This window comes from Drosophila bipectinata, chromosome 2L (genome assembly GCF_030179905.1).
Source record: "Drosophila bipectinata strain 14024-0381.07 chromosome 2L, DbipHiC1v2, whole genome shotgun sequence".
NCBI classification, from domain to species: Eukaryota; Metazoa; Arthropoda; class Insecta; order Diptera; family Drosophilidae; genus Drosophila; species Drosophila bipectinata.
In genome coordinates, this window is record NC_091736.1 from 11,239,981 (window position 1) to 11,264,037 (window position 24,057).

The window sequence follows — 24,057 nt, forward strand, 5'->3', positions numbered from 1 at the left end:
GTGTAAGGGATAAGCCCGGTCGGCCGGTTGAGCCTCTGAAGAGGGTCAATTGCGAAACCGAAAATACCAGAAAACCCGAAAGCTGCGACTCATAAAAATAATAACAATATAAAACGAAAAAATGCGAAATAAAAGCTTAAGCATGAAATAATGAAGAGGAGGAGTGGTGTTGGAGGGAGAGTGGAAAAAAAGCCAAATGAAAAGCGACAGGAAAAACCAAAAGGCAGAAAGCAAAAAGCAGCGTAAAAAATTATGTCACTCGAAATGACATTGCCTGACCACGCCCCCAGCCAGTTGACAGGCTGTGGCAAGGAATTCTCTGACAGTCGCCCGGAACCGGAAGTGAAAACGAAAATATTTGGACGTATTTTGGTTTATTTTTTATTTCCCGTTAGTGGCTTAAATGAAAATGAAAAATTATTATGCGTAGGCGTGTTCCTCTCAACTAAAAATAAGAAAAAAAAAAACAAAAAAAATGGCTAGCAAGGAAATGCCAAAAATCCATGAAAACAAAATGGCCGACGAATCACCTCAATGTGTGAGTGAGCTGTGTATTAGTGTGGGTGTGTGTGTGAGACTGAAGCACCAAGTAATGATTTTTGTCCAAACAGAATAAAAAAAAATATATATATAAATTATGAAATTGCATATTTTTTTGTGAGTATCTGAGTGTATGAAAACTTAATTAGGTATTGATTTTTTTCATATTTTTGTTGTTGAGTGTGTTTTATTTTTGCTCACCTGCCGGACATCTTTCATCTCCATCTTTGACGGCTATAGATGATTTTTTTGTATATTTATGTGGACATTCATTTAAATGAGAGCAAGCGGCACATTCAGAATGGAAGGAAATGTGAGAGAAGCACAAAGAGGTTAGACATATCAAATGCATATCAATTTATATTCTATTCTGGATGCTTTTGTGGGGAACCGATGTGCACTATCCGATTTCAACACTTTCACTTTAATTGTCAACTCCACACATGGCGGCTCCCATTTCCAAATATCTGTTCTAAATATAGTCCCTTCCCCCCACCACTAAGGAGTTCCCCAACTAATACTACCAGCCCTTTGGTTTCAACTCTTCAACAGGCTCTCGATTGAAGGGCTCTTCCCGCTTTTGTTTAAAGGGTCGAGTTTGGTGTTTTGTTTGTTTGTTTATGTTTATGTTTATCGGGTGGCCCCGAGTCACACCTTGGACCGAGTGCGAGGGTGTGTTTTGGTGTGTGTGTTTGTGCGTAATTAGTGACAATATTTATGAGGCGAGTTTATTTAGCAGCTACAGTCGGGCCTAATAATTCATCTCCGATTTAAAGACTCTCTAAAGGTATTGTTATCTACCAATACATCCTACTCTTTTCAAAATTTAGGTAGTTACTTCTACTTCTAACCACATCACTTACCTTTCATTTGGATAAAGTTCAAGTTATCAATGGCACGAGCCAAGGCGGCATCATCAAGGGTCAAGTCTACGATGGGCGAAACCCGGGGGGCAGCATTTGTGACCTCCTGGTGCCAGGTCATGTCTGTGTTGGCCACTCGATTTATAAGCATGGCACCAACCTTTAAATAAAGTTAATTATATTAATCAAGTCTAAATTAAATGAAATTTTATTAAAAAAACAAACCTGTAGAAAGGCGGCGCTGTCAGTCTCCTTCAGAGCTTCAATGCAGAACTGAATAAGTCCTGTGGTTTGTTGCAGTTTGCCAGTGCAGTTTGATTGTTGATCCTAGAAGGATATAATAGATTAAGGATAAATTAAGCCCATTTATTTTTATTTAAACATATCATGTTTTATGCAAGGAATAGAATTTCATGAATTGATTTTGTAATAAATTGTTAAGTTAATCACTTCAATCTTCTAAGCCAATACCTCAGCCTTTTAAAATCTCTTAAATTTCAAGAAAAAAAACCCACCTTCAATATCCTGATCTTGGTGTCCTTGTCCATGCGAATCGCCTCCAGCAGATATTCGCGTCTGTCGTGAATGGCCTGAATCAAAGCTTCACATTGGGCGTGCACCAGTCGCTCGAACTCCATGCAGGATTCCTGTGCATAGATAACTCAAAAATTTAAGCCGGATTCTGGGGAGATTTTTGCTTTTTTTTTTTTGGTCCTTCAGGATTCTAACTTACCGTTACTTTGTCGCTCATGCCTTTGAGGCGCTGGATGAATTCGGTCGTGGAACGTGCCTTCTCCGACAATTGTTGCAGATTGTGCGACAGCTCCGTCTGCAAAATAATACCAACGAATGCGAAAAGATGAGTTTCGAGGACAACGACATCAGTATCAGTATGGCGCGAAAATTAAAAACAAAGCTGGAATGCAGTGTGCCGCAATAAAAGTTTACGGTTTAAGGTTTCTTTTATGACAACTTTTAGTCACGCCCGCGGTGACAGCTCGCGTTTGCAATATTTTTTTTGTAATTTTTTCCCCGTTTTATTTGTATGCTCCCCTTTTACGTTCATAAATAGTACATAGTTTCATGTCAAAGTCAAGAGCTTCACCAGGGAAAGAATTCATTAAAATATACAACGATTCCAGACCACAAATAAATCGCTCGACTACAATGCCAGGCTCAATAACACATATATATCACGCAAACTTTTCCATATCCATTTGCCATTTGCCGACATTTGCAAACCTCATTTGTTGAATGTTTTTGGGAGACAATGTTGATGTTGCGGCATTGGGAACATTTGCACTTGACAGTGACATGACACGGCACGCCACCCAATGAACAATTCAATTTTCATCAGCGGCAAAATTTGCTCAGCAATTAAATTGCTCATACGCCCCTTAATCCGCCGCCACCCTTGCCACCAACAATTTCAATTCATTAGCATGCGGCCCACCCCTCAAGAGTGTATCCTTGTTCGGGCTCCCCACCCTTTCCGGTTTTCCCCATTTTCCGGCTTGTTGCTGCCCGCAGGACACTTTGGCATTGAACGTGAAACAGTCGCACAATAATTGTCCAGCTAGCTGGCTCAAGTGTCTGCCAGACGGGCTTCCAGAATATAGAAATTGGAAGGAGAAATGGGTGTCCTGGTTGGGGTACCCTCATAATACCCGCCTGGGGCATTTACATGCTTTTCACTTTTCCAGACAAACAGAAAAACAGGGAACGCCATTCCGTTTCTGTTCGTTGCCCCTTTTTCCTGTCCATTGTCAGACCCGGCGTATACTCATTACCACTTTCTGAGTTTGCCTTCTGATTATTTTATTCTATTTGCCAGCCGTCGCTTGGCTTTCTTTTGCCTTCTTTTGTTGCTGCTGCTGCTGCTGTTTCTCGCCTTTGTTTGCTTATCAAATCAAAATAGCTGCAGGTACACAATTATGATGGCCTTGCAATGTGGCGGGAAACGAGTGTTTTGCTTGCTGTTCCCGCTTTTTATTACAACCAGATAATATAAGTTGAGATGGGGGCAGGAATTAAAGGATGCTAGCTAGGAATAATACACAAAAATCTTAAATTTTGACTTCATAAATCATTAAAATCTAGTCTGACAATACCGGAAATACTTTATTCCTCTTTAAAAGCTCTCCAAATGGGGGCACCCCAGTAAACAGGCACTTTGAGCGGCATTACCCAAATATTCCTTTTTAGTAAATGCATTTGGCTTTCATAATTCTTTGGAAGACAGCCACCCCCCAAAATCGCAGCCCAATTACTGGGAAATGTTTTGTATACAGAGAGACGCGTAATGAGTTGCCTTTTCCTCATCGAAAAAGGGCACCAGCTTATGGCGATTACATTCATTAGCTGAATGCCTGCCCTGCACTTCACCACTCCAGCACTTCATCCTTCCAGCTATCCATCCAAAAGGCGGACAAATAGACAGTCGGACAGATGGCTAAGCGCCGAAAAGTCGGCAAGAGAAAAGCTGCCAAAGGTTGATAGTGCGCGGGAGGCGACGAAGCTGTATGATTCCTCCTGGGGGGAAAAGGATGTCGGCAAAGTGCTGGCCAAGAATGCGCAACGCGGGCGGCGAACTGTTGAAATTTAATCCCTCAAGGGTTTCTTCAACGCTTCGTCCACAATGCAAACGAAATTTGGCGGAAGGGGGCATCCGGATGGGGAGCGATTTTGAAGTGGACGGACCAAAGTCGAGAGTCTGCTTTGCATTGATAAGCTGCCCGCTCCTGTTGCTCATCGTCCTTTTGGAAAAACATTTTTGCGAGCACTCTTTTATGACGCATTACCATAAAAAACAGTACGCAGTCGGAGAGCCAGAACTTTTATCAGACAGTAAAAAATAATAATATGACATGTTTATGCGCCGCAGACGCAACGTCTTTAAAGTTGCCACGCATGCAAATCGCGTTAATAATTTAAGAGCCCTCTTCGGTTGACTCCTTTGTGCCCCACTGACGTGGCCGTGACACATGTGCCCCCCGGACAGAGCAAGGGAAGGGGCGGACAAATAAATTATTAAGTTGTTAAGAGACCCAGCCAGTCGCTCACATTAATATGATAAACGTTGCAACAATGTGCTTTAAATGGGCGCACGGAATGGGAGTTTAAAAGCGGGAAGCTTCTGCCACATGGGGCACAAGGCAAGCGAGAGCCTCAGTTAAGTATTATATAATTATGCATTAAATTGTAAACATTACAGAAAATATAATAAGGACTCTTTAATTCTTAAGAATTAACCATAATCATAATTCCCAACAAACCTTTACTATTTAATGTTGAAAACATAAAAAGATAAACCATCTCTCAGCTCTTCTTGACTTAAATAATAAGCCTTAATTGTTGGCTGAAACAAAGAAGCCTGAATTAAGCAATAACTTAGTCCTTTTCTCCAACATTTATGTATCGCAACCTCTTATCGTCTCGAATAAAATACAAATGAGTCTGCGGCTCGTACCATAAAGATGCTAGATTCCATCTTTGGGAAATGGCAGCCGGCCAAAGCCCTGCAACCAGGCGTTGACAGTGCCCCGCCTGTGGCACCACACCTCTTGCACGATATCCCACAATTTGTATAGTTATCCGAGGGATAGGCTGGCCAGAGCGAAAGATTAAAATCGCAGACTTTGTGGCGACGTCGTGGTCGTGAGGGCAGGAGAATGTTGCTGCGACTTGGCGCCGTCATTTGCAACAAGTTGCCATGTGCTACTGTGCGCACTAGGCTACACAGCCATAGATTTAAACCGTAAATAATCAAGATATTATAGACTAAACTGCAGCTATTCTGTTGTCTAGTGCTGCAGCTAGTTGTTGGCCATAATTCAGTTCATGCAACGACGCAACGGCTGCTATAAATATACGATACACCGACTCGGGGATCGTGCCACAGTCCGAGGCTCATTAGGTGCGTGTTGGCCGTCTAGAAATTAGCAAGTCAGAGCTGAAATCAGAGTCGTTAGTGCTGTGTTTTTTCATAATATTCGCTGGCCCAGAAAAGGCCTGCCACATTAAACTGCTAACGCACTGAGCTTGCCACAAATGAGTGCCCATCAAGAGCAGCAGTTCGGGCCATGGCTTAAAACGATGATGATACATGTCGGGCGGCAGTATTGGCGGCTAGACGAGTGGCCAATATTTATGGCGGAGCGGTGTGGCAGGAACGTGACAACGACTCAGATGTCCAACGAACAGGTGGCCGGCTATCCGGGCTTGAATTATAACGCATTTAAGCCATAAAGCCGCGGATATATGAGACGAGCTTAAGTAGCTCGTGTCGCGGATACGCTCGACACATGTTAGCCTCTCTCCGTAATCCCAATCCGAGTATGGTGTTTGGCATTAACGCACATAAATATTATTTACAGCCATTTCGTGTTGCACATGCAACACGTGGCCCTGGCCCATTGAGCTGTAGGTGCTCTTCTTACAGCCCAGCATGGATTAAATGGCCAAAAAGACGGGGTCCGTTAAAAGAATTAATGGTTGGTCATAAGCAGGGTGATGGAAACTTATAATTGCGGAAAAAATATGATGATTTGGGATGATTATAAATCAAACGTATTTTTAAAATTAGGTAATGATATATAGATTCCAATGCTATAACTCATATTATCCCTAATGAACCATCTCTTTCTTGAGTTACTGAGCTTAAATCATCTTAATCAAAAACCCTAAAGATCTGAAGTGCAACCTCTTACTTGTCTTAATAATTTGACTGCCACACGACTTTCCTTCACCCACAGCCCTGCCCCCTTCGTTGAATTCATTTCCGAAAACACGTTTATCCATTCATAACCACTCGCCTCTCGAGGCGGCAAACCACTGGGGCATGAGTAATGCGAGGCGCATTGCAGCCGCCGTTCGGGCCCCGATAAAAAGCTTAAAATACAACTTACACTCTGACAAGATATGAATTTTAAGCGCGCCGAGCGCATCCCATTGATTTATGTGGCAGTCAAAGGAAGCGGCCCAAGACGACGATGCTTTTTTAAATTGGATTACCAGTGGCTTGGCTCCGTCTGCGAAGTTTTCTGCTGCCTGGTTTGCATGCCAATTGCGATTAAAAATAAGTCGCAATGACGATGATGGCTTATTGAGCCACTGGCTCTGCTAATTAATTAGCGAGTAGTGCAAATATAATTTAAAAATCAAAAATAAACAAGAGTTAGGGGGCAGGAGCAACTTTCGAAATAGACTTGATGGCTTGAAGGAAATAAAGGCAAAATAAATAGCAAACCGCAGACGGAACAAGCAAATAAACAAATGTGAGGGCGGTCCCCCGATGTCGATTGATTGCGATTGCGATTCTGGTGGTGTCCCCCGGTGGGCCATGTTCTAGACACTCAGACAGACAGACGAAAACCGCAGAATCTAATTTGGAAAACGTATGTAGACCGTGTGGAGTCATCTGGCAAAGAAGGGGAACTTTCAGTCAACAAATGTCCCGAGGGGTGTGTGGAACAATATTTGAAGCCATACCATAGGAGGGGACACAACCCAAGAAAGGTGTCGGGTTAGGGGGGGAAAAGTGAATGCGCAACAATCAAAATATTTTCATGACAAATTTAAAACAACAGAACCATGAAGTGGAACACGCTGGGCCAGTCTTAGTTCTTCGGACAGAAGCATACTTGCCGCAAATGAGAAACAAGTTTAGCAAACCGAGAAAGAGCTATAATATTTTAGCTACAAAATGCACTAAGAAATAAGCGGTCAGAATTTAAAGATTAATAGGAAAAGTATAAAGGAATGAAATTAATTTTTAATCATGTTTCTAATTCAGTAAGAAGATGGATAATCATATAAAGCCCCATAAAAAATTAAACATCTGCAGACGTAATCAAAATTATAATAAAAAATAAATCCTTAGACCCTTAAAAGCAATAAAACCTATTGTTAACCATAATTTCTTTCCCTGTAGTTTGGTCAATGAAGCAGAAAAGGGAGACTGGTACAGAGAAATGGCCAACTCATGACCATAGAGGGGTGACTCCTTGAGAAAGTTTCGATCCATCAAAGTAAACCCTCACCATGGCTAATCCCCCTTAACTCAAGAAGTGCCTCACACGTGTCTGCGTTTACAATTCATTACTAACGCCTCCGACTTAAGCCCTTTTCCGGCTTTCTGATGGACGAAAGTCAATTTTAGGCCAACTTTCGGATATTGTTGGTTGACAACCCCATTGTCTGGGGACACTCGGAATGCATAACGCCATCTGGCTGGATGCAGCTTCGCCAAATTGTAAGCCACTTAATCTTGGCGGCGGAAGACAATCTTCATCATTACTGGTGCATAAATTAGGATTAAAACCGTCGAGAACATCGTCTCATTTCTGCAGAAATCATATCCGCAATTTTGACCTTATTTGGATTGGGATTCTCGGGAATATCTGCTCCAGCTCCGGACCATATACGGATGGTCACTGAGGGACCAACTAAGAAACAATTTCAGTTCGTTATATTCAACAGCAATTTGCAAGTTTCAGTGATTTTCTTTTTTCTGTTGCCCTCATTTGTGGCATCTAATGCGACAGATTGTTGGACAAAAGCTAGCCAGTTATGCATTTTTTCCGACACATTCCATATTCGCATTATCTGCGCTGACATTTTCTGTCAAATTAGTGACATTTAGTGTCATGAAAATGCGCAAATTTGCCAAGCAAATGGGGGAGCTTGTATTTCAAAAGAAAGTATTATTAGAGGGGTGACTCCATGTCAGCTCTTGCCAGGCTAAGTAGATAAACAAATGATAAGAGCGACAAGAAAGTAAGACATCATTAGTGTCATATGTTAGGGATAATGTTTGTTCTGAGGCTTAAATCATATTCCCATAGGAAACTTCTCAATTTTTTTCTAATCTTTAAATGAATGCAGAAACCACAGACCAGCAGGAAATATGAAAAACAAAACTGAAACATTATTCTATCAACCCAATCGCTATATTTTTTTTAGATAGTCAACAAAAAAAAAAATAAACCCCGAAATGAAAACAAAAACTCAGAATAGAAACTTTTTGCGTTGTTCCAGTGACAGTTGCAAACATTTTGGGTGCTTTCTTTTTTGGGCGATACGAGAATTATTTTTATTTTGATTGTCACAGCAGCCGGAGCTGAATAGAGGGGGTAACTCCATACCCAGAACCAGTTTCCATTCTGTTTGTTATTGTTATTGCTATCGGATGCATTGTTGTTTTCGTTGTTGTTGCGGTAGTCCTCTGTTAAACATGTTTGACACGGACTCTCGTGGGATATACGTATACGTACGTATCCCCTTATCCCGATCCGATCCGATCCCCCATAGCATCCCATTCGCATCCACATCCACATCGCCCAGAGTGTGTGAGCTGAAGTATAAATAAGTTTCGGCTGATGCGGCCCGCAGAATTCTCTCTCCAAAAAAAAAAAAAACAAAATATATATGTATCACCAACAATGCTGCAGAATTTTAAGCTTGGGGGGGAAACCCGACCAAGCCAAACCAAACCAAAACCAACCCGATCCAAACAGAGGCGTTCTGTTCTGTCCTGGCCTGGCAGTGACAAGCCGCATACCAAAAGTAGCGAACAAAATGCTGACAGCTCGACAAACCCACGACGAACTGGCAAGGGGGCTGTGAGTGGTGGTGCCCTCTTCTTTAATAATTTAATTTGTATAAATTTACCCAATATGTCAGCATTTCATCAATTTTCTGCTCAAAATGGATGTGCCCAAAGGCTAATTAGCCTGCATTCTGCCATTCCACCAAAGACTTTTTAAGAAAGTCCCTCCACCAGATTGAGGTCATGGCTTGGATCCCTAACTCCTCTCCTTAAAAATTGTAATATTTCCTGGTCAATCACTTCACTCACTCCTCCTCGATACCCACATTGATGGCTCCCATAATTTGCCTGCTCGCATTTTGCACTAAATTTCCCACAAAGTGGTGGTGCTTCCACTTGGGAATGGAGCTGCAAAATGTGACTTTAAGTGTTATGGGGAGCGGTGGCCGTTTCGACGACGTCTCGGCCACGGGTTAAGTGCTGGCTAACTGCTGCCACTTTCGCATTTCTGCCGTAAAACCAGAAAACATGTTAATTGCAGCCAGCTCGATATGGGTACAGATTGGAAATGTAAACAAGGCAGCTAAAACATGCATTATGCAGGTGGATACAATGTCATTAGTAAAATATATATACTAGTCCTCTATGAAATTGTAACAGCTAGTGGGACTATGGTTTGACCTTTTAACCCCACCCGCTGACTGGCAAATTGATACATTATCCCACGCTGTATCCCGAGAAGTACTACCCACTAAACACACCACTCCAGATATCCAATCGAGTAACAGACACCGAGGAGCATCGAAAATCAAGGCGCAACTAATTTGCTGAAATGTCAAGTGGCCAAATACTCCGGTTGCAAAGAGCCGGTGGCAAGGATGCCGCTGACAATGCCACCTACTACGTGGCACCCACATACACACACACACTTGACAACAAAGCACCGACAACAACAACTGAAAAATTTGTCAAGTGGCTGCAAAAAAAAATTTCACGTATTTCACGACAACGGCAACGAAATTTGTTTGTTGTGCGACGAAAATTGTTCGAGTGCCGTAGCTTCACACATGCCACACATCAGCAGCAGCAGCAACAACAACGTGAAACAAGACAACATAAAGCAACAAGTTGTTGTTGTTAGGGGTATAAAGTATTTTTTTGCCGCCGAAATCCTTTTAAGCTTTAATGGCATTTCATTGAAAACTGATGTTGGTAAGGAAATTTGTTTAAAAATTGATTTCGCTGGAAAGGTTGGTCCCCAAAAATCAAGAGAATTTGTCATCAAGAGGTGAAATCCGAGCCAGGAACCTGACTCACTGACTCATATAGATGCTTATGAATCATTATGGAAAGTGGCTTTCATATTGGTAATCCGAGAATCAGGCTTGAAGATTATCCAGTCTTATGATTAGTTCTTTAAAGACCTATCTATACCCTTTAAAAAAAAACCCTCTCTCCAGGTCTTTTTGGTTTAATAACCTCTGCCTATTGACTCTACATTATGCTGCTTCATAAATTAAGAAGCAACCCATTTTAAAAGCTGCACGTGTTCCTTTTTTTTCAGAAGGACAACTCCCAGGAGTCTCCTCTGTTGAGGCATTATGTGAAGGCATGCCAAGTAGAGGAACCTCTTCTCCACACGTACTCCCTTTTTGCGGATCGCTGGCCGGAATGCAGTCGAGTAAACAATTTTAATTGCATTTAAATACGACATTTATTTGCATGTAAAATTAACGCGAAATGCAAATTACTTTATGCAATGGCAGGGCGCATAAATACCGTCAATGGGAAAAAAAGGGAAAAAGCCAAAAGTAAACAGAGTACCGGGCCCAGACAGACTCCTCCGATGGAGGAGGCCCAATGTTGGCTTTATGTTTCCATTGCGGTTGCGTGGGCAACATCACCAGCAACACCAAAACTGAAAAGGCAACTACTACCAAACGACAAAACCCAACAATGTTGCGGTTTTTGGCTTATGTTTTTAGCACCCGCAGGAAGTTTCTTGGTCTCTTGTTTTTGTTGGCCATCGAATGTCTGAATTTTTAAAGGCTATTCGTTAACGTGACATTGAATTGGCCACGTTCCGTTGCCGTGGGAACCTGGCAATCTAAGCTGACAAATGGCAGCCAAGCGCTGCAGGGCCAAATGCAATTTAATAGGCCATAAATCAGCGATGAATAAAGCCGTTGAAGATGAGATGGCCCCAGCTCAAGTAACTCATTTGTCAGGGAACTGGGCCAAAGCCATTTGACTGACGGATGACAAACAGTATTGCATTGCATGCCTGCCAGGCTCCAATTAATTGAAAATTTGCCCAAAGTGTCAGAATGCAACATTATTCATTAGGCCTGGCCAGGGCAATTATCTGGCTTATATCTGGCCTAATGGCTGGAGGTGTGGCATCCACACTGTGGATACTGACTAACAGTTTTGACAGCCGAAACTGACAGCTTGCAGTTGGCCAGCTCATTTGCTGTTTTTTGCTGAATTTTAATTAAAATCTTGGTCCATCGGGAGCGGAACAGACAGTCCAGAAAGAAAGGTTCCCAGCTGTCGAGAAGATGTGACTCCGCTTTCAGGATTGGGACCCCTACCGTTGCTCCCGGGATGTTGCAATTTTTCATGCCTCATTGTTGCAGTTTTTTTCGTGTGCCACGTGACCCGGGATGCACGGTTTGTAGACGCGTGTTTCTAGATTTATGGCCAGGCAAATGGGATCGAAGGATGTAAGCCGATATCGACGGGGCGGCAGCTGAAATTGGAAATTGAATCTTCTGTTGAGGATATAATCGTGATAAGAAAAGGCATTGAAATGTCACATCAATGGGAAAATATGTTATTGCTTTTAGGACTAGAATACTGCTATTCAAAAAATGTTTCTAACTTCAAGATTATGTCAAAAAATATTTAATTACAAGGCAAGAGCCTTCTGACCCATAAAAAAATGTATTTCCTTGATAATCTCAATTAAGTACCCAGATCTAGACATTTTAACAAATTGCTGCCCCGTCACAGAACCTTTGCCCTGCCACAAGCTATTTTTTCTAATTAACCAGGAATACGAAAATAAAACCCAAAATTATTTGAAAATATCAGAAATTCTTATGCGGCATCCGGGGGAATAATTTCACGGCACTGTCCCATAAATTCCACTAATTGAAAATTTTTGGCTAAGCAGGGAGCTACAAAGGCGCACACATGTCAGGCCTCATTAAACATTTCATAACAGGAAGGGTCGTAAAATATGTTTACCTAGAACCGAAGTGCTCTCCTAGCCGAAAGGTATAAAGTATATAGTAATAGTTCTAGGTTTTAAAACCACCCTCGAAGGAAACTATGTGGTAGTTAAGCGAAGTGTTAATGAGAATTATGCGAGGAAAGTGAAATCTTTGAGGGAAGAAACCCGACTGGAGATGGAGAGGTATTGAAAAATGTGCGGCGTACGTTTTGTCATCAACCCCCTGCTCGGAAACAGAAGCCGCATGGAGGGTAAGGGAACCCGAATCTTGCCACCACATCTGGGAATCGGCGACGTGTGCATTACGTAGCGGGATAATGTGCAACACCGCCGGCAGAGACGCGTGCAACGACGGCAGCAACATCGACAGATGTTTACCAAATTGATTACAATATAGATTGAGGGCGGAGCGGCTGGAGGAAGCTGAGAAGTTTCCCCCGAGTGATCCATAAAGTGCCCAATTGCTGATGGCCAGCCATTGTGCCAGTTAACGACATTGAAAGATTAGAAACAGATTATCCAATCCAGGGGCATAACTTGGAGTTATTGTCCCACTTCCTGACCTAATCAGGAAATCAATCTTCTGATTAAACAGAAAGTGCAGACTGGGAGTCTTTTTTGGTAAACAAAGTTTTGCGATGTTGCTGCTGTGGTGAGACTGAGACTTCCATAAACAATCCCACGTCGCCATAAACACCAACTGACGCCATGGAAATCGACAAAAACATATGCAAAATATATATATATATATAGAGTTGGGAAAAAATGCAATCTAAAAAATATAACAACACAGCAACTGACGCCATCCAAAGGTGGCGAGAAAACTAAAATGACAAATGTGTCTAGCCGTGGAGATCCAAGGGAGAACTTTCTCAATGGGGTCTACGACATACCCCTCGGTATACGTTTTCAAAAGATATCGGATTAAAAAAACCAGCTCAAGTTTTTCAACTGTTTTCCGGGGCTTTTCCTGCACGTGTTCGAGGCGTGTTATTAAAAACGAATTATGAATTATGTGTGTTTTTCATAATTCTGTTGCTCTTCAGTTTTCTATTGTTAGGTAGATGGATTATTTTTGGTGCCCCAGCCCGCTTCAGCCCAGAGATAAGGCACATTTGTAGGGGATTATGTGTGTGGCAGGAACAAAAACCAGGAACAACACAACTTTCCACCGAAAGAGCAAAAAGGTGCAAAGAAATGGATGCCGGATGGTGGATTGCGGAGCATATGGTATTCAGATGCCCGAGATTGGAGGGGATTAAACTTTAGCAAGTGGTTTTTGCTTGTAACTTGCCGGCTTATAAAATATTTTCCATTTTCTGACATGAATAAAAATAATTAGTAAATATTTTATAACAAAAACTGCCTAATCTGTCTATGCTTAATCGGCTTAGTGTTTTTTAACTAAAGAATTAGCCAATTGTTTAATTAAATAATCTATGATTAAAAATCAGATAAAATCCCATTCTTAGTTTCATATCGATTTCTATCACATTGACACTCAATCACAACGTTTCGTAATAAAAGGTCATAAAGAACATGGCCCGATTTTGTGTTTCTCGAGCATCGAAAGCCATTAAAGTGATTTAATGGGCGATAAACTTCGCACTCTTACATACACTGAGAGAAAAGCAGGGAACTGAGAATACAAAGAACAATGGCAGGGGTAGTACAATAAGAACTAACACACACTAACCGCATACAATTACGAGGCCATTGTTCGCCTTTTGTCCAAGGGCTGAAAAAAAAAGGAGAACTATTCCGATACTCAAGTGCTTTTCAACGGTTTGGGTTGTTGTTTGGCCCTCAAAGGGAGGGGTGTGGCAAGAGGGGCAAGGGAGTATGGGGCACAAATGGAGGTGTGCTGATGGTTAGCGCAATTAGAGTGCGGCGACAATGACACAAAAGCGCGGCAAGGCATTAAAACCGTAGGCCAAAGCCCAGGAAGTGGCGGGGCCTTAACAAGCATCCTTTGTTGAAGACACACATACACTCCGTTTATGCATTCCACTCGGATCATATGGAATCACTGTTCCTGTACAGCTTCAATGGATAAACTACCACAACAAATCGCTGCCAAATCGGAGATGACAATCATCTAGAGAACCAGTTACCAGTTCGGCATAAAAGCCATCTCCCTTTTGGGCAGCACTGTTGCAAAAACACAGACCTCTCTCTCTCTAAAAAAAAAGAAGATATTCCAAAATATTTGCATATTCCGACCAGGACGAGCCAAAAGAAGTGGGCTTTGGGCCATAAAAACAACAGGCTATGGCTTTGATTGATGAACATGTGCGACGAATTTTTGGCCGCACTTTTTCGCCCCAGAGTCGGTGGCCTTTTTTTTTTGTAGTTTTTCATGAAAAATTCAGTGGGAAATTCGTTTCAGTTGACATTCTGTTGTCCTGTGTGTGTGTTCGGTGGTGTTTCTGTTTTTGGCTTAAACGAGCTTGGGGTCGTCTAAAATTTTGATTACATTCAACTTTGACCAGACTGTTTGGCTCTGTCCGACCGTGTTGACCATTTTCAAATAGTTGCAACGTTTAGTTGATTAATAGCCACACGGCCATGGGGAGAAAAAATTGGGGGGGCGGTGGGTACTCGGTCAGTAAACCCATGGGGGAAGCTTTTAGTTTAAGCCCCGAAAAGGCTTTTAGCAATTTAACGCACAGCTTAACAGCTGGCCAACCGAGGCGGGTGAGCTCCGAAAGGTTAAAGGTGGGTGGATAGGTGGAAGGTCGCTCCATTCGGGGTGGACCATGTCACATCACTGAGTCATCTCGTTTTGTTTGTCTATCTCGCCGGTGTTGTTATGGCCAGAGTGTGTGTAAATATTGGCATTGCAGGTGCCCGGTGTTGGAAATGTCAGACAACCCCAGAAATAGCCATGTCACAGAGGTTAAAGTCCATCAGAAACATACCTGCAAAGAAAAGAAAAGAAAAACAATTTTATTTTAAGAGTTTATTCGAAATTGAGTAATAAAGGGAAAGAAATTAAACCCCTAGGAAGTCTTAACATCAGATATTACATATTTATTTTATTAAAATCCAACACATCAAGCACTTTCCCGGCCCAGTCCTCCAACCTTTTCATTAAATCATTTATCCACTGAGCTCTGAAATCACTGCCTTTTCCCACAACCAGCTGGTGGAATTTTCAATTAAGTTCCTACCAACTCTGCACTTAACTTTGTCGCAGGCACATCATTCTGCATAACTATTATTAAAAGCCCTTGCCCACCCACATTATGGTCTTTCGAAAAGTTCATTAAACTGGTAGTCGAGTGGAGCTCCCGGCACAACCCAGAGTACATCCCGCATCCCCAGTCCCGCGTTAATCTTCAAACTATGCCAGAAATCACGTAACCTTCCATTAATCAAGGCGAACTCGTAAAAAAATGGTTACATCTCTCCCAGCAGAACTCCCTCTTTAATATTTTCTGATATTACGAATATTAACTGGCACTTCCGCACATTGGTAGAGGCACTGGCAGTCCTCCTCCTCCTAGTGTATCCAAAATGCAACATTAGTCAAGTCAAAGACTCTGATTAGATGAGATGCGAACAATCGCTGGCTGCATTTTGTCTCGGGGCCATTCCATTTAATTATTTTGACAGACACTTGAAGTAGCAGGCGGTCGGTCGGCAGCTAGAAATGATTTTTCATATTTCCCACAGATGTGAGAGATGGGGCTTGTCCGTGATACTCCAACACCCATTTAGAGTGCAGCAGAGTCTTCGCTAAGTGGAAGACGCGTGTCTGCCGCCACAAGTGACATTATGAGCAGAACCACGGGTGCCGATGGATGGCTGCTATGCACTCAAAGAAAATATTTCATTTTGGATTTTAATTAAATCTATTAATGGATAACATATTAAAGATATTGATTAGTTTTTTCTTTTCCTCTTTTTGTCTGAAAAGTGTTTGAAATACTAAAGTGCCAGTCTCAGTGGCACAGCCAATTTGGTTGCAATGCCTTCTTCTGGCAAGACATCGCGTAATCAAGAAAAATTAGTTTTCGACGTGCTCGATTGAAGACCCTCTCTCTATACCACCTCCCACAGGCTATCATTTCCTCTACTGGATGCCTGTCTTGGAAAGTGGTAACATCTTGTCTGGCTAAACGGAGAAGACGTCGGCAAGATGCTTTGGCTAATTTTGAAAAATTGTTCAGCAAAGTGCCGGCAATCCAATGTTCGGGTTGGATGGCTGCAGCCCATCTTCTTTAAAGTTCTTTGGCTCGCAGGCTTACAAGAGCTTTCCCTCTTGATTTCCCTGACCCTTTTTTCCCGCCTGCTGCTGGTCAATTGTACGGCGTGATTAATGCCCAGATCTTGGCTGTTGATTTTCGAGTGCATTTTGACATTTGATGTATTGCATTGCTCCATACCCACAATACTGGCCCACTGGCCCTCCAGTTTGGATTTCATTTTGGCTCGTTTTGTTTTCCTTCCAACCCCGAATCTCTGGCATTTGCTATTGTGCCATTATAATGAGGTTTCAATAACTCCATTTGTCTCTGTCTTGGCCAGATATTTCGAATATCTTTCGAATGTCTTTGGAAACAGATGCGGTTAAAGGGACAGACGGAGATGGTTTTTTTCTATCCAACTAGTCACAATAATAATATAAAGGTATTTTAAGGTTTTAAAATAAAAATATCTATGAGAGGAAGTTCTTTAAATATCTAGCTTGAGCCAATTAATCAAATTGGTTTGCCTTTTGTCACATTTTTTGTCCTGCCCCCCATAAACTAATGGCCTGTGCTCCTTGCTCCGCCATTCAGAAAGTTTGTCCTGCTGGCTGGATCCCTGTCCAAAACACTTTGGCATTACAAATGGCCCCACATTTCGTCTAGAACGGAAACGGATATTAGTTGCAGTCTAACAACAAATACGGCGCGACTGATTCGATATACATACGTATCCTTGCAATGGTGGCTGCCTCTGATCCTGTTTCTGTTGCTGTTTCTGTTTCGGCTGTTGTTGGCTCGACAAACACGTTTGTCAGGCGGCAGGATATGCAGGCGGCGGCGTCAACAACAACGACACTTTGGCAATTTGGCAGCGCCAACAGAGGGCGCCACATGGCAGGACGATTACCCATACCAAAGGAGTTGGACTCGGACTCGAACCCGGATTCGAATACTTTAATGCGCCCTTGATAAACGAGCCGGCCAGTCTCCGGCCTGTGGGTCGATAATAATAAAAACTACAAGCCACACAACAGGCTGGCCAACAGACTGATAAATGTATAAATGTGGAGTATTTTGGACCCAGGACCCTGGAACCAAGCACATCTCGAGCAGATGGAGCCTGCCAAGTGGCGGGACAGAGGGCGCCACCGACGCACCGCCAGATATTATTTTATGGCGCGTCATTACGCGACATTTCTTTATGGACCGACAAAATGGCATCCATTTGGCCGAATAATAATATTTAAGCACATTTAAATAAAATTGCACACCAGAGGCGAACCAGAAGGACGTCCTGGGCGCCAAGCACCGAAAACAGGAATTACAATTTGCATAAAATTCATTTGTTTGGCCATTTCGGGAAAGTAAAAAATTGACAAAAAATGTAAATGCAGCTTCCTCTGGCGCTGCTATTGCTATTGCCTAATTGACATTTTGACCAAATAGCAGGTCCTTTTGGCGGAAGTGGAAAGTCAGATAGATAGAGAGAGAGAGAGTCCTGGCGGTGAATGATCCTGGTGCTTGGTGGAAAATCAATTGATTGCTATGTCCTGCCTCGGCCTCTCTAATTTGTGTTTAGTAGCATGTGGCATGTTTGTCAATTACTTGGCCCAACTGTCCTCCGTTGTGTATCCTTGTGTCCTGTGTCTGGGCAAATGTTTGCCTACAATTTTCTCTGCGGCTCACAGTGCGTATGGGTATTATTTCCTTTGGTACGTGCTCTCACTTAGTCCTGGCCATTTTTCTTCTGCTCAGCCCTGCCACGCTACGTGTACGACATTTTCGAATAGCCAGTGTAATTATATTGATTAGGATGGCTCATGGTTCATGAGAAGAAGACATTTCGGGCTCCCGAAAGGAGAGAAATTAATTTTTTTCCTCTGGGTTCTAGCAGTAGCAGTGTGACTGGCATTTCAAGTGGCTCGATTGTAGAAGTTGCGAATGTCACAGTATTTAGATAATTATCCCTAACTTTTCAAGATATTTCACAATAGGATACTGGCTTTGTTAGTTCCCCACAGACCTGTTATAGTTTGTTTCCTTTAAAGTCCATCCATAAATCAGGAAAACAATCAAAAAATTCTAAGAAAAATCGTCCATGGCCCGTAAAAAATTAGCGACAGCCACAATTACGTGACTTGTCAACTAATTACAATATTATGTCCATCCGTTGCCTGGCAGGAGATCTCCGGTTCTGTCCTGCCTTGTCCTCGTCCTGATTCTGCCCTACCCCTCTCAGGTAATTAACGCGTGTCGCTTATGCGCGTGGCGGTGCAGGATACCACAGGAAGGAGCAAAAAAAAAGTGAACCAAAGAAGCTCATAAAAGTGCCACCAAGGTGGGGGGCGGTGGCACGCGTTCATAATTTGTTTTAGGCTCTGCCAGTCATCATCTGGCGGCGCTGCCGGGATCCTCGGCTCATTTTTGTTGTCATTTTTATGAAAATTCCGCAATAAATTAAAAATTATTGCTCCCGGTGCTTTTGTTCTTAGGCAGCTTAATTCTTTTCTGTAGCATTTTATGTTAATGTCTGCCATTCGGGCAGGTGATAAAGTTTCTCCATTACTCATTTTGTAGCAGCAGCGTGTGGTTCAGGTCGTGGAAGGTGTATCTATATAGACAGGCGGGAATCTACAATTTATGCAGGGACATGTTCTTAAGAGCATATCTCTGGGATCAGTATATTTGCTAAAGAAAGTCAAAGGATGACTTTTGGAGATTATAAAGCCCCATCTTAGGCTGTACTATTCTTAAAAATAAAGCTTAAATAAAGCTTATTTATCAGGCAAGAAAGAACTTAATCTTTTGGCTGGTAAACTATGACTTTTGACTTTCCTACCCCGCCTAACCCCTCTGAATTTTTTTTACCCCAATCAAGAGTAAGGAAAATAAAATGGAAACTCATTATGTGACCCTCGGTGGCAGTCCTTCCGTCAAGCAACCAATTTTCTTCCTTATGCATTACGTCTCACTTTTATCGCAGCCAGCACGCAAGCCACACCTCCTCCAGGACCTCGGAAGGATATGAGGCGATTTTAAGGAATGGCAAGAAAACGCACTCCGTATGAAAGGCCTTTTCGATTTCGATGTAACAAAATAAAAAGAAAAGACGGCAACAAAAAAACGAGCGTGACAATACCAAATGTGACTTTGAAAATTTGATAAATGACCCAAAAGTTTCAGACGGGTTTCAGGTTCGGGTTCGGGTTGGGGTTGGGGAGGATAACTGTTTGGGTTCGATGTCTGGAAATGAAATAAAATTCGGGCCATAAACGAAAAGCCAAATGCGGAACTGAAACGTCTCACCCAAAAGCCAAAAGGAGAGCCCACCAAACGAACGAATGAATGAGTGAGTGAGTGAGTGTGTGAGTCGGTGAATGAATGAATCAATAGATGGGATGGAACGTGCTGCGAAAAAATAAAACTCGCGACACTTTTTCCTTTGACAGCCGACGAAAAGGAAAAAAAAGACAGACAGAAGCCTTCTCGGAGAAGCGAGACAAGCGCCACATGTGCGTCGCCTCCGATTTTTGTTGATTCATTTAGGCGGCAGTATCGTCAAAGTCAGAGTCAGCCAAAGTGAAGGCATTTATTTCCTCTCCAGTGCCACGCCCTCTAACGAGTCAGAGTCCTCACCCCCTGGAATTGGCCTTCTTTGACATTTATTTTGTGCTTATTTGATACTCTTACCTCCGTTCGCCTCCAATCACAAATATTGATATTAAAAAATCGCATCACGTCGCTTAAGTTTTTTGTAAATAATGTTGTGGAAAATTTATTACAAAGTCTGTGAATGTCTATGACTTGGCATGGCGGTAAGAGGCCTTGACATTCTCTTCCTTTCAAGGCAGCTGGATAAATGTGCGATTTACTGAGAGATTTATGCAGCCAGCTTAGAAGGGGATTTGGGGAGAATTCTCGGGGAAGCTTTTGGCCTGACAGGTGTCAATGAAACAAAAATAAAAGTACAGAGGTGGAAAAAGACGCAAGTACACACAATTGGGTAATGTGCACTTGATGAAGTTACGAATGACTTTTGGAAATCCTCAAAACTTCAATCGAAATCGAAAGGTCTAAGAGGTCTGGCACCTTAGAATTAATAAACAACCGTAGGCTTACTTGAAATTAATTCCAAACCTTAAGAAAAGCGGATAGTTATCAATTAGAATAATTCATGAGCAGCAAGGATTGAAGCTTTGCTGTTTGAATTATTTATGAATAGTAATGTGGGGAAGTGAGCTTCAAACCGGATATAATAATATTTTTTCAATAAGTATGTAATAATAAAAAGCCACCGCAAACAAACTCAAATTATGCGACAAAGACAGAGGGCTAGGGGGTAACCGGGTTAGAAGCTGGAAAATTGAAAAGGACAAGTTAAGCGGCCAGGACCACAGCAACGGAAAACAAGTGTTTCACACAGGACCTGCGACAAGGCTAATAGAAAACGAGAAAATGGAAAAACAGGACCACCGCATAGAGAAGGGAAAGCAGCATAATAAATCATGTCTGACTACTTGGACCAGGATCAAAATGGGGAAAGGACATTCGCTTCCTTTATATATATATGTATATAGACTTTTTTTTTTCATAAAAACCAACTAAAATAAATATACGACAAAGGCGGGATAAGGGCAGAGAAATGAGAGCGCCTGATGAGAAATAATAGCGAAAGGAAAAAGCGACAAAGTCAATTATGCAGGCAACAGGAAAAAGGAAACAGAAAGCCGAGGACGAGGCTGAGGCGATGCTTTAATAAACTCAAACTGCCATTTGCAGGGCAGACTACAGACTCTAGACTTCAGACAGCATTATTGAAATATTAATGACCTTCGGCATTATGGAAAAAGGCGGCAATCGGATGAGGAACTCCCATCCGGCGGCAAAGTTTGGATCTCTGGAAATCGAATTGCAAATTGCAATCAAAACTTAATCAGTTTAGAGGCTTAGTCGGTATCCCCTCCTAATGTTTACAGAAATTCCAATTAAACAAAAACGCCTGGGTCAGTTCTCCTGGCAAGAGCCCCTCAGAGTCCTGCCCCCCGGGCCCGCCGAAAAATGTGAATATTTTTGCGAAAAATTAAAAGGATTTCGTGTGTCAATATTGACACAAGACTTCAATGCGGCTGCATGGCTAAAATGTTTGGCTTAATGGAATGATGAAATGAATTGGGTGAGTGGATGGGAATTCCGAGAATAGCGCAAATATTAATAGAATTTTTAAGCTTTGAGGTTTTTGTGGTTTATTGGGATGGTGGGGATATAAAAGCTGAATTAAATTCTATGTAAGATTCGCCAGATTTACACACCAAACTAATTATTAAAGGTTGACTTAACTATAATACAGGTTTAAACTTTTCTTTTGGCCACAAAAGCCACACACTACCGACCGCAACAACCTCAGCCCGGGACAACAAAACCAACACCTGATGATAACAATTGCGAATGCAGCAACAATAAATAATTAAATGCAAATTTTCGCACCTCAAAATGCAAATAAAAGGTAATTGCACTTAAATATGCCGCCAGGAACCAGGAGTCAGGAGCAGCCGGCAGGATCGGCCAGGACACTCAGCCGATAAATCATGGTCTGGCACAAGAAGAGCAAAATGAATAAATGATAAGCGGACAAAAGGCAATATGCAAGGCAAACAAAAGTTCTTCAAATAAATAAGCAAAAACTTGGTAAGGCCACTTGAAAAATGAGTTTAAAAATGCCCTGAAATAGAGGAGAGAAACTTGTTGTTTGTGTTTTATATATTATTTATTTTATTTTGGTATCATTCGTTTGTTCTTGTTTTTTTTTTTTTAACACATTTAACCCATTAATTAAATGGGCAACGGGGCGTATACGCCTTTTTCGGAAAGTGCCGGACAGAAGTGTGAAAAAGTCGAGCAACTGCGTGGCGCCTTTTTTTTTTTGGTTCGCGCTTCAATTAAATTTAATTGCATTTTGAAGGGCCATAAATCGCAAACAGTGGCAGCCAAAAAACTACGCACTCTGGTCCCAGTCAAGTGAAACCATTGTCCTTTCTCTCTCTGAACCACCCTCTGAACCACACACACACGACCCCGGAACAAATTGCAGTATGCAAAGCGAAACAAAATGCGACCATTGATTAATGGGGTCCGGCGAAGAAAAGAGTTTCGAAAAATTCGAACAAAATGAAAATCAATCACCAAACAAATTGCAGCCACACTTTCGGGCCATTCATGCGGTTGAATAGATAGAATATTGTGGACTCTATCCACAGCTCTGAAAATCTAGAGATCATAAAGCTTATTAAACCAATATAGCCCCCTCGCAGCTGTCAAAAATATCATTCATCTTTTTTCTATTCTAGGGGAGATGGGCTGGTGTTAATTTATTTATTGCTTTGACTTTAAGGCTATCAAAATATTAAAAAAAAAAAAAAGAAAGAAAACTTTTCTCCCCCCTAGCCACACATGGTGGCTGATAACTTTAAAAAGCCATAATGTGGGATATTCCTGGGGTGGGTTTTGAAGGCGAAAACCCGAAGCAATTCATTTTAATTATTCACGCAGACAACCAACTCTTAGATTTCACACTCTCCGGAAAACAATAGAAACTTTAAGGGAATGCCAGACGCTTTCCACTTGATTTATGGCCTTGGTTCCAAGGCAATATTAGGTGATAAGAACATCGAATTGTAATTTATTGTTCGAGATGTCCCCACATCTGTGGTTTTAATTTGAAACGATTTTAAAGTGAGATTATTTTAAAGCATGAAGAGCGTTAGGAGTGTGGTTTGACTAGAACAAATCTTTACTTAGCTCTTACTATTGAAACTTTAGCAAAAGTCATCTTAGAAGAGGGCTCTTGAGTTGGCCTTCGTTTAACCAGATGCTACCTACTGACAGGCCTTCCGAAAAATCATAACGCACTTCGTACATGTGCCACAATCAAAATGCACTTCAACTGCCGAGGCAGTCAAAAAAACCTCAGATTCTAGGAGTACTCGATGACTTCTCCCTCCAGACCCGGTCCTGGTCTAGTTCGGCCCGGAAGCACTGCAGTTCATGGACCGTAAAACGAGGTTATGCTCGGGCTGCTGCCTCTCGTTCTAGTCATCCTCCTCGAGTCCAATAGCAACATGTTTCTAAAGTTCTGTCTTGGGAGGAGTGGATGTGGATGTGTATGCGCAGTGTGATTTATGAAGAGCAATTTTAATGACATTTCCTACGAGACTATCGACACATATCGGTTATGTTCGCCAGTTCTTGGGAGTGGGTGCTGCCAGCTACTACCACGGTAGTGTTTCGGATGCATTAACTGCAGCTGACGAGGAGGGAGTCGCTGTGGCAAGTCATGCGTGCCACCGATCCAGCAATCCAGCTTTTCACACACCCAGTTCAAGTCACTGTCATGCCAGGCCAGTGACGAAATCGCACTCAAGACCTCGGACAAACATTAAAACAGAGGTCATTCAGAGAGGTTTGAAGAACCTATGGAAACTATGAATGTGGGAAAGTAAAACTTGTAGATTTTGGCTAGACTCTTTAATAATAAAACTATAATATACATATTTCAATCTAAATCGTATATAAAATTCTGACAACTCTGGATCGGATAATGCCCACACCCTGGACATGGACATGGCTTGTCCAAAACACTTTGCATGAATAATCGCTGCTCATAAATTCTGGCCC

The 24,057-nt window shown here is 42.1% G+C and overlaps 1 protein-coding gene across 2 annotated transcripts in view; it reads right to left on the minus strand.

The window, feature by feature from the left end:
* The window catches only part of Trim9 (E3 ubiquitin-protein ligase Trim9), a 70,294-nt gene that overhangs the window by 6,370 nt on the left and 39,867 nt on the right, over nucleotides 1–24,057 (minus strand). The window contains exons 2-6 of one of the 2 annotated variants that reach the window (XM_017243489.3): nucleotides 2,137–2,232; nucleotides 1,919–2,050; nucleotides 1,629–1,730; nucleotides 1,404–1,563; nucleotides 742–774 (exon numbers count right to left, since the gene is read on the minus strand). In XM_017243489.3, coding sequence (XP_017098978.2) covers nucleotides 742–774; nucleotides 1,404–1,563; nucleotides 1,629–1,730; nucleotides 1,919–2,050; nucleotides 2,137–2,232 — 523 coding nt within the window. The remainder of the gene's footprint in view (nucleotides 1–741; nucleotides 775–1,403; nucleotides 1,564–1,628; nucleotides 1,731–1,918; nucleotides 2,051–2,136; nucleotides 2,233–24,057) is intronic. The other variant, XM_017243490.3, reaches the window with a different exon arrangement.